This window comes from Peromyscus eremicus, chromosome 3 (genome assembly GCF_949786415.1).
Source record: "Peromyscus eremicus chromosome 3, PerEre_H2_v1, whole genome shotgun sequence".
Lineage (NCBI taxonomy): Eukaryota > Metazoa > Chordata > Mammalia > Rodentia > Cricetidae > Peromyscus > Peromyscus eremicus.
The window spans coordinates 133,593,540-133,611,621 of record NC_081418.1 but is presented as its reverse complement, the minus strand read 5'-3'; the positions used below and the strand labels follow the sequence as shown (position 1 = coordinate 133,611,621).

Genomic DNA, 18,082 nt, shown 5'->3' with positions numbered 1-18,082 from the left:
GTGATACATGTATTTCTAGTGTTTCACATGTGTTCAGAAAATAGCCTGGGCATGGTGGCTCATTAGAGTTGAGGCCAGAGTTCAAGGACAGTATGAGCTACAGAATAAGAAAGAACCTATCCCTACAAACAAAAATAAATATAATAAATAAATAAATGAACCAGTTGGTAGCCTTTGGTTTTCTAACATTTAAAAATATCTGCTAAGTAACCAAAATTTGGGAGGTAGACCTGGGCATCACTCTGATGGTTAGTGTTGTCAGCTTCACAGGATCTAGAATTTCCCAGGAGATGTGCTTCTGTGCATTCCTGTGAGGCGTCTTCTTAACTAGGTTAGTTCATCTGGCAAAGCCCACACTAACCGTGGGCAGGCCATTCCTTGGGCAGGGATCCTTCATGAATGGACTCTTATGGATCCAGACATTTTTAGTCTTGTACACTTTTAATATTTTTAGATTATTTTATTTTATGTGCGTGGGTGTTTTGTCTACGTGTGTGTGTGTGTGTGTGTGTGTGTGTGTGTGTGTGTGTGTGTGTGTGTGTGTGTACCATGTGCATGTCTGGTGCCTGCGGAAGTCAGAAGAGTGCATTGGATCCCATGTTGGTGCTGGAAATTGAACCCTGGTCCTCTGCAAGAGCAACAAGTGCACTTCACTGCTGAGCCACCTCTCCAGCCTTTTATACTATATTAAATGCCATCCTCTTGTAGCGAGGTAATGAAACAGCTTTCACACAACTCTCTTTTCTCTCTCTCTCTCTCTCTCTCTTTTTTTTTTTTTAATTAAAAATAATGTTCTTCAGGATTTTCTCCTTTGGAACATTTTCCTCATTATATGCCTAATTACAAAGCAACAAAACAAAAAACTATAGTGTAACCCTAAACTGGAGTTGATTGGCTCAACTTGCCTGTGGGTTTCTGTCCTTGGGCTGCCAGTTTTATATTTTCCCTGCTTATCTCTTAGTTTTACTGACTGTGATTTGGACTTCAGGCTCCCTGATTCATTTCAAAGCCACTGTTTGATAGCAAGTCTCCTTGTTTTCAAAATTGACATACTTGGGTCAAACTCTTGTGTCAGCTGACCTGTCAGTAGAAAGGAGAATGAAAACAACCTTCATCAAACAAGTGGTTGATTTCCATTCTGCTTGCTTATAATGTGGGATATTGTAGACCAGGCCACCTCATTTCTGCTTGCTTATAATGTGGAGTATTGTAGACCAAACTACTCTGAAACATCTGATCCCCCTACTTCACCCCTCAGTGCTGAGATTAGTGGTATGGGGTACCTCTTGTGGCCCTCCTAGATGTAATTTATATGGTATTAATATTTTTTATAAGTTTTCTGCTCTGAAATGGTACCTGATATTAATTTGAGGAAAAGTCATAGTTATTGTTTAAAATACTTCTGTTTATTTTTCAGTTACATGTAATTTATGCTACATATGAGTTATACTTCTTGTTGCCATTCTGTAGTTTTTGGATAATCTCTTTTTTAAAAAAAAAAAAAAGAAAGAAAATTACTTTTTATTTTTGGATGATTGCCATGATTACCAAGTTCTGAGATTAATTTCTCTGCTAAGTCCAGTGTAGTGAAGTTTCTATCAAAGACTTCTTTTAATTAGTGTTTTCCATATGTACAACTTTTTGTTTGTTTCTGTCTGTTCCTGCATGCTTTCTGCTTTTTCCATAGAAAGTCTTGTACTGGGGCTGGATTGATGGCTCAGTAGTTAAGAGCACTGGCTGCTCTTCCAGAGGACTTGAGTTCAATTCCCAGCACCCACATGGCAGCTCACAACTCTCTGCAACCCCAGTTCCAGGGGATCTGACACCTTCACACCAATGCACATAAAGTTAAATTATTTAAAAAGAAAGGAAGTCTTACACTGTCAGTCATAGTGTTTTCACTCTAGCCTAGGCTGACTTGAAACTCTGTGTAGCTCAAATTGGCCTAAAAGTTGTGAGGATTCTCCTGTCTTAGCCTCCCGTGTGCTGGGGTCACAGGTGTGAACTACTATGCCCAGCTTCCTAGTGTTTTAAAATCTGACACTCTGTGGCACCTGACTCTGATTCTGATGCTTGTTTGCTTTCTTCAGACTGTTTTTATCCTGCTATTGGTGTACTAAAGTACTCCAGCCAAGATCCTCAACTGAAGGGAGAAGTGGGTTTATTTTTAGCCTGCTGTTCAGTATAGCTTTGGAGGCAAGTCAAGGCAGGAACTTCAAATTGCTAGTGGTATTCACAGTCACAGGTAGAGTGAATGCATGGATGTTCAGTTTTCTTGTGCTCAGCTCGATTTCCATGCTCAGGAATTCTGCCTAGGGAATGGTGTTGCCCTTAGTGAGAGCTGGGTCTTTCTTCCTACACTGGTTAAGATAATTAAGACAGTTTTTCTCCACAGACATGCCCACAGACATGCCCACAGACAGTCCTAATTTGAGAAATCTACAGGAGTCTGCTTAAGGAGTATTAGGGAATTTATGAGGATATAAATTGAGGAAATACACTCACGAATACAGAACCAAGTAGACAGCTGAAGTTGTCCTTTGTTCTGACCGAGAGTGAATCCACCTGGCAGTTGGATCACACCAGGAAGCAGGGAGAAGGGACCTGGTGACCCCTCCCTTTCCTTTTAAGAGGTCATGTACAACAGCAGGAAGCGCTGCTTCCTTGGGCCTATAGCCCAAGGCCATGGGCGGAGTAAATGCCACTGCACTGTCCCTTATTGAGACTCTTACCAGGTTATTAGTATTTGTCTGAAGGTGAAAATTATGTAGAAATTCATCTTCAGGTTTTATGATTGTCATCTCATTCTTTGGTGGTGAGCTTCTAATCCCATTTTATGCCAGGGAGAAGTTAAAAAGTGGAGGTATGGGTTATGAGCAGACAGTACTCAGTGTGAGCACCTGAAGGGCAGTGCGAACTCATTAGTTTAGAAAATGTTACTTTGTGTTCTTACTTTTTTGCCGTCAGTCATATTTTTATATTTATACTAATACAAATCATAGTTGAGGCACATGACCTGTTCCTGTTTTTGTTTGTGATTTCTGTCTCTAACTTGTACCCACAGTATCTTTTTTATAGAATGAAAAGTTGTTCAGGAAAGGATTAATCATGACATTTCTTAAACCATTTTAAGAAAGAAGTGATAATAAAATCTCTAGTGTAATTTTAAGCGATGGGAGACATTTGTGTTAAACAATATGCAAAAATCTTGATTTTTTTTTTTTTTAAAAAGTATGAATTTTATATATACTTAGATGACCATGGAGAAAAGTAATAGTACCCAGGGTGGTGGGTGGAAGGTAAAATGTGTCTTGACGTTTTATATTTGAGTGTTTTAAGCAACATGTACTATTTTAAAATCAAAAGATTTTAAGGAGTAATTCATATAAAAATCTTTCTTGTATTGTTTATTGCCTTCTTAAATTCAATTTAAAAATTCATCATAGAAGCAGATGAACTCAAAAACCCACATAGAACACAAAGTAGAAAGAAAATTGCATGGAGTACAGTGTTGAAATTACCTATTCTACCTTATTCCTACTTTGTCGCCCAGTCATTTACTCTTTCAGAAATTTTGTATTTATATATGTACAAATAAACTTATTCTCAAATTTCCCCTTAATAGTTCATTATATATTTGCTTTTTCATATCTGAATGTAAATATATTATGCCATCTCTTTAAATGATAGTGTATATTATACTGGTGAGATTTTTGCTTTTCTTAGAGAAGAATGTCTCTATCCCAATCTAGTATTAACAACACAATGCATTTGATTTTGAGATACAAGCTTTGGTATTTTATTTTAATTTATTTATTTTGGCTTTTTGAGACAATTTTTCTCTGTGTCACCTGACTGTCCTGGAACTCACTCTGTAGACTAGGCTAGCCTGAAACTCACAGATTGGCCTCTCCCTCCCAAGTGCTGGGATTAAAGGTGTGCATCACCACCGCCTGGCTTGCTTTAGTATTGTAGTGTTCCTTTATATTATTATTACTTTTTTTACATTTAAAAATATTATTTATATTTGAGATTATAATATAATCACATTATTCCTTTTTCTCTGTCCTCCCTCCAAACCCTCATATCCTTCCTTCTTTCAAATTCATGTCCTCTTTTCATTAAGTATTGGTACATGAATGTGTGTGTGTGTGTGTGTGTGTGTGTGTGTGTGTGTGTGTCTGTCTCTGTCTGTGTCTGTGTACACGTACGTACATATTCCTAAATACATAAAATACAACCTGCTCAGTCTATATAATGCTAACTTGTATGTGTCTTTAGTACTGACCATTGGTATTGGAAAACTAGTGTGCTTTTTCTTGGGAAAGACTTTTTCCGGCTCTCAGCATTCCTTAATTGCCTATAGTTCTTTGTTTAGGGTTGAGGCCTCTTGGGCTTTCTCCTGTCCACATTAGCATGTCTATTGCTGTTGCTCTTATTCAGCTCATGTTTAAACAGTCATGTTGATGAAACTTAATGGGTGTAGCTTCTGACATTACTAGGAGACACAGTCTCACAGCAAACTCCTTGATCCTTTGACTCTTAAAATCTCATGGTCCCCTCACAGTGATCCCTGAGTCTTAAATTAAGTGCTGCAGAGTTGTTTGTAGATATATCCATTGGGAGTGGGCTCCAAAACTCTTTAATTTGATTGGTTGTGGTTTTCTATAATGGTCTATCTGTTGCAAAGAGAAGTTCCCTGATGAAGGGTAAAGACTACACTTATTTGTGGGTGTAAAGACAAGTATTTATAAATTATTGTTAGGGATTATGCTGACTTAGTATAGACTGTAGGTTGTCCTGCAAGACCCATGAGTTCGCGAGCCCTGGGTAGTTGGCTAGGTTTCTTATACTAGGAATGACTTCCCCTTTGTTGAGTGGACCTTAAGTTTAATAGAGAGCTGTTAGTTACCACCAAATTATACATGACACTACTGCACTCTTAGCATTGTTGTGCTATGCTAGTCATTGTTGTTCATAGTGTCATATCTGGGTAGAACTGTTTTGCTTCCCTCCCTTGGAAGCTTGCACGACACCTTTTGGTATCATGGAAGTTGGTCCTCAGGGAGGAAGCTTTCAGGTCTGTTCTAGTTCAGGAGCCTCGATGTCTTGATGTCTTCAGCAACAGAGAATTACTTGTTCCTCTAGGAAGCAACCAAGGGCAGTAGCAATAGCCTATAATGACTTGGGGTTTCTTGGACAACCCTGGCTGACAACTCAGAAGAGGACTTCTCATGTCTGGTGTTGGGCTTTTTGTTAGGTGGTCTTTGGCTCTAGGAGGGAGCATTGTCAGCCCAGATAAGAAAATTTTATTTAAACTATATATGTATATTTATACCTAAACACATGTATCCTATAGGTTTTTCTTGATCACTAATAGTGTGATTCCTTATGGCTTTTTCAACCATCCTTAACCATTATTCCCCTCCCCTCTCTTTCTACTGTGACTGTCTTCCTTCTTTCCTACTTAGAGCCCCATCTTGTTTTTCCCATGTCCCTGATCCAGTTGTCTGTACTCTGCTATTCCCCACTTGATTGCTCCCTTACCCCACCCTCCACTCTGGCAGTCAGCCCTTTTTACTTTCCTGATTTCTTGTAGTTACTCTAGAAAATGTAGTCACATTTGGATTTGGAGCTAGAAAATTTGGAGCTGGAAGGCTCAGATAAGAGAGAAGAGGCAGTGTTTTATCAATATGATCTTTCTTAGTTTCATTGTTTTCCCACAAAGTTCATGATTTCATTTTTGTTTTTTATAGCAGAAAAGCATTCCACAGTATACATATACCACATTTTCATTAACTATTTGTTGGTTGAAGGACATTTAGGTTATTTCCATTTTCTAACTATTGTTTTGTTATTTTCCTAATTGGTAGGGACAGTGAACATCTTTGTTGTTGTTTCGTGGTTCCATAAGAGTTTTTGGATAGTTTTTTCTATTTCATGAAGAATGAGATGGGGATTTTGGTTGGAATTACATTGAATCTAACTTTTTTAAAATTATAAATAAATTGCATAAAAGAACTTACAAAGAAAAACTAGGATCTCCTTCTCTAGTCCTGGCCTTGAACTCCTAGAGATTCTCCTGCCTCAGTCTCCTGAGTGATAGAATTGCAGGATTGAGCCACCATGTCCTCTTTTGTATTGCATACTCCTTCCAGTGATTTTAGCTTCTTTATTATTTTTTTTCAGGTCTACGGATCAATGGAGAGTTAATCTCTGCCTACCCACAGGTGGTGGTAGTCAGAGTTCCAACCCCATGGGTGCAGAGTGATAGTGATATCACTGTTTTGCGCCACCTAGAGAAGATGGGGTGCCGACTGATGAACCGACCTCAAGCTATCCTGAACTGTGTTAATAAATTCTGGACATTTCAAGAGTTAGCAGGCCATGGTGTACCTCTGCCAGATACGTTTTCTTATGGTGAGATCACAAATGAGAATGTATAATTGAGGGGGAGGGGGCCTAGAGAGATGACTCAGGAGGTAGACATCTTGTCAAGAGTGCTTGCTTCACAAACATGAGAATCTGAGTTCAGATCTCTGGCACTCATGTAAAAGATGGGTATGGCCATGTGTCCTGTAACCACAGTGCTGTGGATGGTGGACAGGAAGATCACTGGGTGTTGCTGGTTGTCAGCTCCACTTTCAGTGAGAGACCCTGTCTTGGGGAATAAAGCACTTTCTAGTGATTGAGCAAGACACCTAGCATCCTTCTGATGTACACATACATTAATGCATGCGTCACACACGCACACACAGAGAAACATAGTAAAGTGTTTGGTATTCCATATTTAACTGATAGAATAAATAACTGATGCTAACTGTAACGTTTAAACAAGTATACCTCTATTCCAATAAAACTTTCTTGTAAAATCAAGCAGTAGGCCAGAAATTAGCCCACAGGCCTTGGGTTTGAGGTAAGAGACAGCTGTTTGGTATTTTTATTTAATGTCTTTGTTATCATTTTCATATTCTTTTTTTTTTTTTTTTTTTTTTTTGGTTTTTTCGAGACAGGGTTTCTCTGTGTAGCTTTGCGCCTCTCCTGGAACTCGCTTTGGAGACCAGGCTGGCCTCGAACTCACAGAGATCCGCCTGGCTCTGCCTCCCGAGTGCTGGGATTAAAGGCGTGCGCCACCACCGCCCGGCTTTCATATTCTTTAAGAAAATGACCTCATTAAAGAAGATGGGGCAGTATGCTTTAAAGTAGCACTTAACTGTTCTCTGACAAAGGGTCATTTTAAGTCAGTTTGATGTGCATTAATACTAAAGTGAAATATAGTAATTTGTACAGCCAATAAACTGAAAAAGTTTCCAATCCTTTTGGACTTGATTACCTGCCAATAGCAAAGCACATTTTGAGTAACACTGCTATAAATATTATCATGCTAATTTTCTGCCCTTCCTTTTGGAAAAGAGTGATATGCTTTTTTTTTTTTTTTTTTTTTTTTTTGTTAATATTTTGTTTGTTCAAGGCTGTTGGCCTTGAACTTGCTGTGTAGATCAGGCTTTCTTCAAATTCTCCAGCCCCTGCTTCTTTAGTGCTAGAATTACAGGATTGTGCCACCATACCCAGCTTTCTACAAAAATATAGTTTTCTACAAAAGCATTTCTTCAAATAATGTTTAATAGAATACTTGGAAATTTAATTAGGTTTTAAAATGAATTTCTTGTCTTACTATAAAGAACAGAACCCCATATGCATGTGTTGATATAATTACTGCTTTTAGTATTTACACAGGACAAAACTAGTGTGAATCACTTAAAGGCTGATTTTCTAATGTTCTTGGGGTTTTAGTTTGGGAAGGAGAAAAGGGCTCACTAGCCAGTAAATTGTACCTTTAATGGTAAGGGATTAAAATTTTATAAGTGGATAATCTTAATTCATTAAATTGCAAATTGTTCCTATTGTACTGATGTCCCCAGGCCTTTTCCTGTCTTAGTTTTTTCTGTGATCGTACTGATTGTTTTTACACTTACAGACCATTTCCCCTCAGTTTGCTGCTCTGTCATTTTCTTCTGAGCAGTGGAAACAGTAAGACACAAGTAAGAGTAGCCAGGTGTGGAATGAATGTGTCTTTAGTCCCAGCACTCGGGAGGCAGAGGCAGGCAGGTCTCTTTACATAGCAAGTTCCAGGACAGCCAGGGCCACATGGAGAAACCCAGTTTCAAATAACCAAAAAGCAAAACAGAGCAAAAAACTCCCAAAAACAAAAAGCAAAACCATGCTGGACCTAGTGGTACAGGCCAGTAATCCCAGCTACACAGGAGGTGGAGGCAAGGGAATCACATGTTAAAGCACATCTTGTACTACAGAGTGAGTTCAGGGCCAGTTTGGCAACTTAGTGAAACTTTGTCTAGAGTAAGAAATGAAAAGAGGGCTGGAGATAGAGCTCAGTTGATCTTTGGGTGCTTAGCATAAATGAAACTGGGTTAAATCCCTGCTGCTGCACACAGAAGCACTGACTGACACTAGAACAGATGTGCTCATGGGATATAACAGAGGACTCAGACTCATTTAGTACAGCCGTCTGACTCTCAACAGAAAGAATGGCCAAGAATGTGCATTGGAGAAAAGACAGACCGTTGCATGCTGGGAAATCTACATAGCCACAAGTAGAAGAAACTAAATCTCTATCTCACGCTGCAGAAAAATCATTTCAGAAGTGATCAGAATCTTAGTGTGAGACCTGAAACCATGTAACCACTAGAGGACTTTAAAACACTTTAAGACATAGGTGTAGATAATTAATATCTCTCTCTCTCTCTCTCTCTCTCAGTCACTCTCTCACTCTCACACACACACACCGTGTAATTCTTAAATTTTTAAAATTATTTTATGTGTATGGGTGTTTTATCTGCATGTATGTCTGGGCACCAGGTGAGTGATGTCTGTGGAGACCAAAATGGGTGTTGGATCCTCTGCAGCTGGAGTTTTGGACAGTTGAGAACTGTCGTGTGGGTGCTGGAAATTGAACTAGGTCATCATGAAGAGTAGCTAGTGCTTTTAACTACTGAACCACCTCTCTAGCCCCCAAAGGTGCTGTTTTCAATGGATAGTCATTTATACGTAATTTCTTCAAGACAAACAGAAATTAGCCATCAGTCTTTTGCTTTCACCTCCCTTGTTCTGTGCTTTAAAATTGGTCCCAGCATACTTTTGCTATTAGTCTTAAACTTATTTTGTCCTCAAACCAGGTGGCCATGAAAACTTTGCTAAAATGATTGACGAAGCAGAAGTGCTGGAGTTCCCAATGGTGGTGAAGAACACTCGGGGTCATAGAGGTGCGTAAAATTTGTGGATATGGTACATAGTTTTGAAATTGCTTTTGCAAATTAACAATTTAAGAGCAACCAGCAAGTGTTTGAGACCACAAACGTGTAAAAGATTTCTACAAGTTCACTTTGGTGAGATGCAATTTCTGTTTAGAGGTTATGGTAGAGATAAAACATGTGTGACTAGATCTCAACTTAATGTTTCATTTCAGCAATACATAGTCTCTTAATTTTCTTAACACAAGCTCATTTGGCACTCTCCAAGGCACAGTGAAATTAAAAGCATTTTAAATCTTAAAATATATTTTTCTGCCCTGAGTACAACGATCTACAACTTCAGATCGTAAAAAAAGGAAACTGAGTTGGCTGAACTTTGAGTCTTCAGGTTACATACCTGTATCATAAAACTGAGGTTAGGGATTTGTGCAGAGAGCCCATCATTGTCCTGGGTTATCAGCCAGACCTAACAAGAAAGACTGGCACAGCAATTAGGTTGCTTTACACCTTTAACCTTGGTTCAACAAATCAGACAGCTGGCTAGTCTGTCCTTGTGAACTAGACTGCTTTTTCTAGGAATAGTTTATCTTAAAAACCATTAGCAAGGCACCTGGTCTAATCTAAAGCTACTTTGAAGCTAGTACCACTTAATTGTGTCCAAGAAACCTTTGACTTTATATCTTAGCATAAAGATTAAAGAAACTTGAGCCAGCCTGGCTCCTGGTTAATCAAAAGTTTGAGCTGTGATTAAAGCAGCTTCTTAGTGGAACTCAATAGGCCCTGACTGTGCCAAAATTATACAGTATCTTCCTGACAATCCACATATAAATATGTCCAGTAGATGAAATGTAATCGTGAGATAGCTACATTACAGGTAGTGGGGGACTCTCCACATATAAATGCATCATATCAGATACCAAAGAAGAGCATATAGCAGCAACAATATGAAATCACAGCATAAGCAGAAGACATTCTGGAGCCTATGTTCTCATAAGCTGTGCTTGAGTCAGACATTCCCATCAGAGAGTTGAACTTCTGGTGGGCTGACACCTGAATTTTAATTGCCATCTGCTGTTCCTCTAACATGTCTATTGGCTACCAGCATATTCCAGTTCCCAGTAGTCTTTATTGCTATCTGAAACCTCACGAGCATTATCAATCTGCTTTTGAGTTCCTAGAGCTGACATAATGAGCTTATCTCTAGCATATGTCTTCCTATGTTTCCAAACTCTTCACAAAACAGTCCAGAGGGTTTCTGAGCCACTTCATCAGGAGCAGTCACAGCAATGAGCAAATACTTGGTACCAGTTTCTGTATTACTCGTTTTCCCATTACTGTGATAAATTCTTGACCCCAACATCCAAATTCAGGATAATATTTTTGTGTGTTTTTACCCTCAGGCTCAGAGTGTTCCTTTATCAGCAGTCCATCCAGCCTTCCTCACTCCTTCCCTCCCTCCATTGCTCCCCTCCCTCCCTCCCTCCCTCCCTCCCTCCCTCCCTCCCTCCCTCCCTCTCTCCCTCCCTTCCTTTCAGTTTTTTTCAAGACAGGGTCTCTCTGTGTAGCCCTGGCTGTCCTGGAACTCAGTATGTAGGCCAGGCTGGCCTTGAACTCAGATCTGCCTGAATCTGCCTCCTGAGTCCTCGGATCAAAGGTGTGCACCACCACCACCACCACCACCACCACCACCCCCAACCCCCCCCACCCCACCACCACCACCACCCCCCCACCCCCACCCCCCCACCCCCCCCACCCCACCCCCCCGCAAACAATACACCTTTCTTTACTCATCATTTCGAGAATATTATTTTGCTGGGTCTTTTCTCTGGATCTCTGGTTGTCGTTTCCCAGTATTTATCAGTATATTGTATAACTCCTTATTATCTTTGAAGAACATAGTTTTCAGAAGCTTGTACTGTGGTAAGAGACTGCCATAGTAGGTTGGCTAAACTAAGGTTTGTTACCTTAAGATGTCTGAGCTAAAAGTGTTAGCTCTGGACCATTTTATACATATCCTCCTTTGCCTTTCTCCAGCCCCCAGTTGTGGGCCATTCTCCCCATGTACAGGACTCAGCAGACATCCATCACCGTTGCAGTATTTGCAGCACCTTTCTACTCTTGGTGTTTTCCAAAGCTGGCCTCTGTTCCTAGCACAGCTGTCTCGTTCTAGCCAGAATGCTTCCTAGCCATTGCTTCTGCAGCCACTCTGGAGCCGGTGTGATTCCTGTTGCTGTGATAGGCACTTCTAAAGAAGTTTTAGCAGAGAATATAATAAATTCAAGGATAAGACATACATAGAACCTTGACTGGGACACATGGATCAAAGTTCAGCTAGAACCATTGACTTCGTTGTTTATTTGGCTTCTCTAATGTGATAGCTAAGGATCTGGGGAGACCTATGGTGAATGCTCAATAAACAAAGAAGCTGCATAACCTTCTGTGACTTAGCGCTGGAAGGCAACAAAAAGGAACATAGAATCAGTCCTCCAAAGAAGAACTTACAGCATATGTCAGAAAGAGGTACCTCTGGGACCGGAAGAGAGAGATGGTTCAGGAGTTAAGAGTACTGGCTGCCCTTCCGAAGGAGCTGGGTTCAATTCCCAGCACCCACATGCAGCTCACAACAGTCTTACTCCAGTTCCAGGGTATCTGACACCTTCACACACACATACATGCAGGCAAAACTCCAGTGACCATAAAAAAAAATAAATTATTTAAAAAAAAGACGTACCTCCATTGTGATAAAAATAAATAGAGCAAGGGACAGATTGGAGAATTCAGAAACAAATCAAGTCTATGATACTGCTATGTTACTGTATTGTAATAATAGAATGTTAATATATAATAATTTATGTGTATTTTAACTCAGAGGAAAGGGGTTTGCTAAAGAATGAGGTTAACATTGGCTAACCTTTGGAGGAATACAATGTAGATCCTCTTTCTCATAAACCCAAATGGAATAGTTAGCCACAAGAATTTGTTTGGGGAAATAATGATGATTATTAAGTTTGACCCCATATATTTTTCACATTATCTTACTAATCATAACTAGATCACTTTAGTCAATAGTTATAGCAAAGAATACTTTAAAAACATACAAGTATAATTGCTTCTGAAAGAGTATATTGGGACCCAAGAATGTATATTTGTCACTATCCACAATCTCATGACTTCCATGTGTTGTATATTTTTATTCTTTTTAAATCCTAGGCAAAGCTGTTTTCTTGGCACGAGATAAACATCATTTAGCTGATCTAAGCCATCTTATTCGACATGAAGCTCCATATCTGTTCCAGAAATACATTCAAGAGTCTCATGGAAGGGATGTGCGAGTCATTGTTGTGGGAGGCCGAGTTGTTGGCACCATGTTACGTTGTTCGACAGATGGAAGGATGCAAAGCAATTGTTCACTAGGTAAAGACAAATGCAGAACCTTTCTGTTGGTATATAAAGTGAATGTGCTTTCCACATGGAAATTGTAGCCCTGCTGTCATTGTTGGTTTTCTCCTTATTGAATTAAATTTCAGTGATTATGAATTTACTTTATTTTTTGTGATAACTTAAATTTTTCCATTTCTGTTCAAGCTTTTCATGCTTGTATATATTGTATTTAGCATATTCCTCATAACTTTTACTTTCCTTGCCTCTCTCTTCTTCCGTTGGTCCCCTTGTCACCTTAGGACCTCTGCAGGAGCAACAAGTGCTTTTAACTACTGAGCCATCAAAGTGGGCCTTGTCACATCATCCAGTGCTAGGATTGAAGGCATGTGATTGATCCCACACCTGGCTACCATTCCCACTGTTAACTTGGATTTTAATAAGCTCTCTACAAGTTCTAGAAATTTTTTGTTTGTTTGATTTGGTTTTTGGAGACAGTGTTTTTCTGTGTAGCCCTGCCTGTCCTGGAACTCCACTCTGTAGATAAGGCTGGCCCTTAACTCACAGAGATCCATCTGCCTCTGCCTCCTAAGTCCTGGGATTAAATGTGTACACCTGGCTGTGTGTGTGTGTGTGTGTGTGTGTGTGTGTGTGTGTGTGTGTGTGTATGTGTGTGTGTATTTGTGTTTTATCTGTGCACCATGTGTACACAAGAGGCCTGAGAAGGCATTGGATCACTGGATCCCCTAGAGATGCAATTACAGTTGTGAGCTACCATGTGGGTGCTGGGAATCCAGGCTCTCTGTCAGAGCAATCAGTGTTCCCAACTGCTGAGTCATCTCTCCAGTGTCTCCTCTCCATTTCGCTCTTTGTTACCTCCTCTCCTCCATCTATTCATTTTCTTCTGGAAGATTTATTTTCAGATTTAATTCCCAGATTTCCTACTTTGTTTTATGATTTCGTTTTAAGTTTTTTGTCTGTGCTTTAAAAATATTCCCTATATTTGATTAATTCTGCTTTTCTTTTGGTTGTTTGGTTTTTGTTGTTCTGTTTTGATGGATAGCTTTGATGGGTCTTGATGGATAGCTCAGGCTGGCCTTGAACTCTCCTCCTGCCTCAGCCTCTTGAAGCTAGTCTCCCACGTGAGGATGCTGTTATGTTTCCTTACTCTCACTCTATGCTAGCAAAGCTCAGTCCTTACCTATATGTTTGGCTAGTGATCTGAAGATTCAGAAGCCTTTTTTTTAGGAATAGAACCCATAAAGAAAGAGTGCCATATTTGGATTGCCATATTCCCAGTATGCACCCCATCCCTTGTCCCTGTTTTATGTCTGTATTAAATAAATTATTTTTGAGACAGAATCTCACTGTGAAGCCTTGGCTAGCCTGGAACTTGCTCTGTATTCCAGGCTGCTTCAAACTCACAAATTCGTTAGGCTTCTCCACTTGCTATATATAAAATCAGCTGGTGGACTGGGGAGATGGCTCAGTGGTTAAGAGTACTTACTGGCTGTTCTTCCAGAGGACCTGGGTCCAATTCCCAGCCCCCACATGGCAGCTCATAACTGCCTTAACTCCAGTTTCAGGGAGTCCAACACCTTCACACAGACATACATGAAGGCAATACATGAATGAAATAAAAATAAGTAAATTGTTTTTAAAAAATCAGATGTTCTAATTATACAAATATTTTAAACACAATCTTTCATATTTGCAGATTGAAATGATTCAACTGAGGACTTAAAATATTAAACAAAACAAAACAAAAAAAACCATAGTCCAGAGTTGGTGACTAAAGCTCAGTGTGTATGTTGCTTCCTAAAGGTTCCTGAAAGCAGAACTTGGCAGAAGCCAAACACTGTGCTAAGTTGGCAGGAATCAAGTACTAGTCAGTCCTTCTCTACTTGAGTCTCATGGGCTCCTCATCCTCTCCCTGGCACTCTTTGAGTGTTGTTTGAATTGAGTTTATGGATGGAAAGTTGAACAATGGTTGCATCTGTATTGAACATACATTATCGTTGTTCCTAAGCAATAACATTTTAACAACTCTTGGGTGTTTCCATTGTATCAGGTATTGTACTATAGAGCTGATTTAAAATACACAGCAGGTTGTAGGCACTACAAACTCTGTTAAGGGCTTGTGACCGTTCGTAGATTTTGGTGTCTGGTGGGGATGGGAGGTTCTGGAAACCCTTGTGATGTTGAGGGACACTGGTCCATGTTATCATAGACAGGATAGACCTTAAGGTAAGTTTGATGTCTTTCTAAGACTTTCTCTTGAAGTTCTTTCTCACTTTTCTTTAATCTCTGTTCTGGCAGATTTAAAACTTAAGTTTTAAGCCAGTGGTGGTAGTGGATGCTTACAGTGCCAGCACTCAAGAGGCTGAGGCAAAGGATCATGAGTGTGAGCAGTCCAGATTAAATAAATAAGCTTTAGTCTAACTAGGACAAAACAAAAACCAGTTTTATACTAGCGTTGTTGTTGTTTCATTACCCATTTAGAAGAGGCCTGTGTTAATGCTGTCCAGAAGTTGGTAACCCGCCTCTACCTCTCCTTTTCTTTGCCAGGTGGTGTGGGGATGATGTGCTCATTGAGTGAACAAGGGAAGCAGCTAGCTATCCAGGTGTCTAATATCCTGGGGATGGATGTCTGTGGCATTGACCTGTTGATGAAAGATGACGGCTCCTTCTGTGTCTGCGAGGCCAATGCAAATGTAGGTTTCATCGCCTTTGATAAGGCTTGTAATCTAGATGTAGCTGGTATCATAGCAGACTATGCTGCCTCCCTTCTGCCCGCTGGCCGGCTCACCCGGCGCATGTCCCTGCTCTCTGTGGTGTCCACGGCCAGTGAGACTAGTGAGCCGGAGCTTGGTCCCCCTGCCAGCACTGCTGTCGACAACATGAGCGCAAGTTCCAGCTCTGTCGATAGCGACCCTGAAAGTACCACCGAGCGAGAGCTGCTCACCAAGCTCCCAGGGGGGCTGTTCAACATGAACCAGCTGCTAGCCAATGAAATCAAACTCCTGGTGGAGTGACTCCACCGGTAAATAATTAACCAACAAAACCCTTGTAAAACTGTCTCCCCTCCCCCCATCCCCTCCCCCCTTAACCAACTTGCAATGCTGTTCATGGAGAATGCTCAGGAGGTTGAGAGAAAGGTATAGTAAGATTGGTTAGAAGAAGGGAAAATAGATGAGACCTCTGATAGTAATACTTACCGGATTCATTTACAGAGTCTACAGAAAGGAAGAGTAGGTGATATACAGAGAAATGGCAGGCTCTCTTGCTAACCTTTTCAATGACTAAAACCCTGCTCTTAGGCCATGAGGAACATGAAAGTTTCTTTTTTTCCGTGGTCTCTTGCTTTTGTTTTTATGTAGAATGGTTTTGATTCAAGTACTTGGTAGCATGACTTCACACAGTTTCAAGATTTGTAAAGAGGAAACATCTGCTTAAAAATAGAAATGTTTTAGTAGCAATCTGAAAATTCTGCCGTTTCTCTCAGCTAGCATTTAAATGCACATAATTGTTTATGAACTCTTAAGGGGCTCTGACCGAGATTTCTTATTTTCATGTTCATCCTTGTTTTTTTCCCCCTTAATTTGGGTGGGAGGGTAATGTGACTATAATCCAATAAAGATTTTTAATAACAAAATTGGCATGTTTGCATGATGAAAGGTAAATGAACAGTATTGCAATGTCTGGTATACAAAGTAACATTTACTCAATGTAGATAAAGTTACGCTAGTTAAAGTTTGTGCATTGACTTGTATTTGTTAGTGTTTTAGTCTTTTTTGAAGGATATATGCTCTGTTAATGTTGCATTTTTAATACATGCTGGTAACATCCCTTGCTCTATGACTTCATCTTTAACAATGGCCAAAGTAAACAAAATGCTACTTTTTTTGGTTAACAAGACACTGACTCAACATACACATTTAAAAGTCTTCGTGCTCCCCTTTTCTCTTGATGAGTTGATCATTTAAAGGATAAGTACAGGGACATCATTTTGGGGAGGCAAGTAAAGGTCATTAGGTATAAAGCTGAAATGATTTCTTAATGCTATTTTTTGTATTTGCATTTTTCACATTTTAGGAGGGTTTATATATATGTTGCATGCAAGTGTATGTGTTTTATTTTTTTGTTTACACCAAACAAAGAATAGATTCTAGAGAATGGCATGATGGGAAGCAGTTTTTTCCTTAAAACGAAAGAAAACAATTGAATTGCTTTAGACTTCGATAGTGTAGAGATACTCCCCTAAGGACAATAGGAAAGTAGATGTTTCTTAGGCATTGTGTGTGTGTGTGTGTGTGTGTGTGTGTGTGTGTGTGTGTGTGTGTTGTTTGTTTTTATTTGTAGACTGTTTGGCATATGACTTATTCAAGGCTACATGCTTTTATTTAATGTTATGGCTGTGCATTTTCTCTTTATACACTTAAGATTTGGAGGGAGGTGGACTGGATGTTTTAATGCAATTTATTTAACATAATTGAGTCTCATATAGCCCTATCCTTAAGCCTTCAGTACTGACCATTCTATATTCCTTTTCTGAATTGATGAAAGCCCCCAATCTGCATATAGTATGAGCCTTTAAGACCAGGATAAAGCTATTCCAGTGATTGAGTCTGGAAGATGTGTTAAGATGGCGATGCTACAGGGTTCAACATACTTTTTAAACAGCAAGCTCCATCTCCCTGCAAATTCTCTGCAGCTTCCCCGAGCTTTTCTTACCTCTCCAGTGCTGCTTTCCTTCACATGGACTGTCACATAATTTCTTGGACACTACTTAGAGACTCGAAGGTGATAATAAAACATCAGTATTATCCAGCTCCAACAGAGGTTTGATCATGATTAACTGTACAGTTTTCCCCATTTGAAAAAGGAATGTAATAAAACTTGGTTTCCCTCATAGAATTAAATAATATTAAAATGGAGTGAAAGGTTGATTGTTGACAAATAGAATAGTACCTATAATCTGTGAACTCTCTCATTTCATCTCAGAAAAAAAGATACATAAGGAGTTCTAATTTATCTTTAGGATACTCTAATTGCATCTGCACGATTTGATCTACACAGGGTCCTTGGGAGTCATAAGTACCTCTGATTCACTAACAGAATAAAAGTACTTGGTACTTTGCTGAATGATCATATTTTGGAGGGTGCATACTATTTGGTATAGAGAAATAAATGAACAGTCGTGTAATCAGATCCTAAAATCTGATCTGGTTGCCACATACATTATGATACACATGTAAGTCCATGCATTTAAAAACAAATAGAACATCTTCATTTGCTATGGTGGGATAAAGAAAAGGGAAATTAGAGTTATCCATTCTAAACCAAGCACTCGGTAAGGAGTTTTCACTGGCAGTTCCACTCCCTGTTCATGTAGCCACTGTGCATCAGCCAGTGTGAAATGTAGCTCTTCACCA

At 39.6% G+C, this 18,082-nt stretch overlaps 1 protein-coding gene across 2 annotated transcripts in view; it reads left to right on the top strand.

Moving 5' to 3' along the window:
• The window catches only part of Rimklb (ribosomal modification protein rimK like family member B), a 34,096-nt gene extending 17,601 nt beyond the window's left edge, over window positions 1–16,495 (top strand). For both annotated transcript variants that reach the window (XM_059258534.1, XM_059258535.1), the window contains exons 3-6: window positions 6,190–6,420; window positions 9,195–9,281; window positions 12,480–12,683; window positions 15,216–16,495. In XM_059258534.1, the coding sequence (XP_059114517.1) occupies window positions 6,190–6,420; window positions 9,195–9,281; window positions 12,480–12,683; window positions 15,216–15,682 (989 nt within the window). In that variant the 3' untranslated portion in view covers window positions 15,683–16,495. The remainder of the gene's footprint in view (window positions 1–6,189; window positions 6,421–9,194; window positions 9,282–12,479; window positions 12,684–15,215) is intronic.
• Window positions 16,496–18,082: the final 1,587 nt, after the last annotated feature.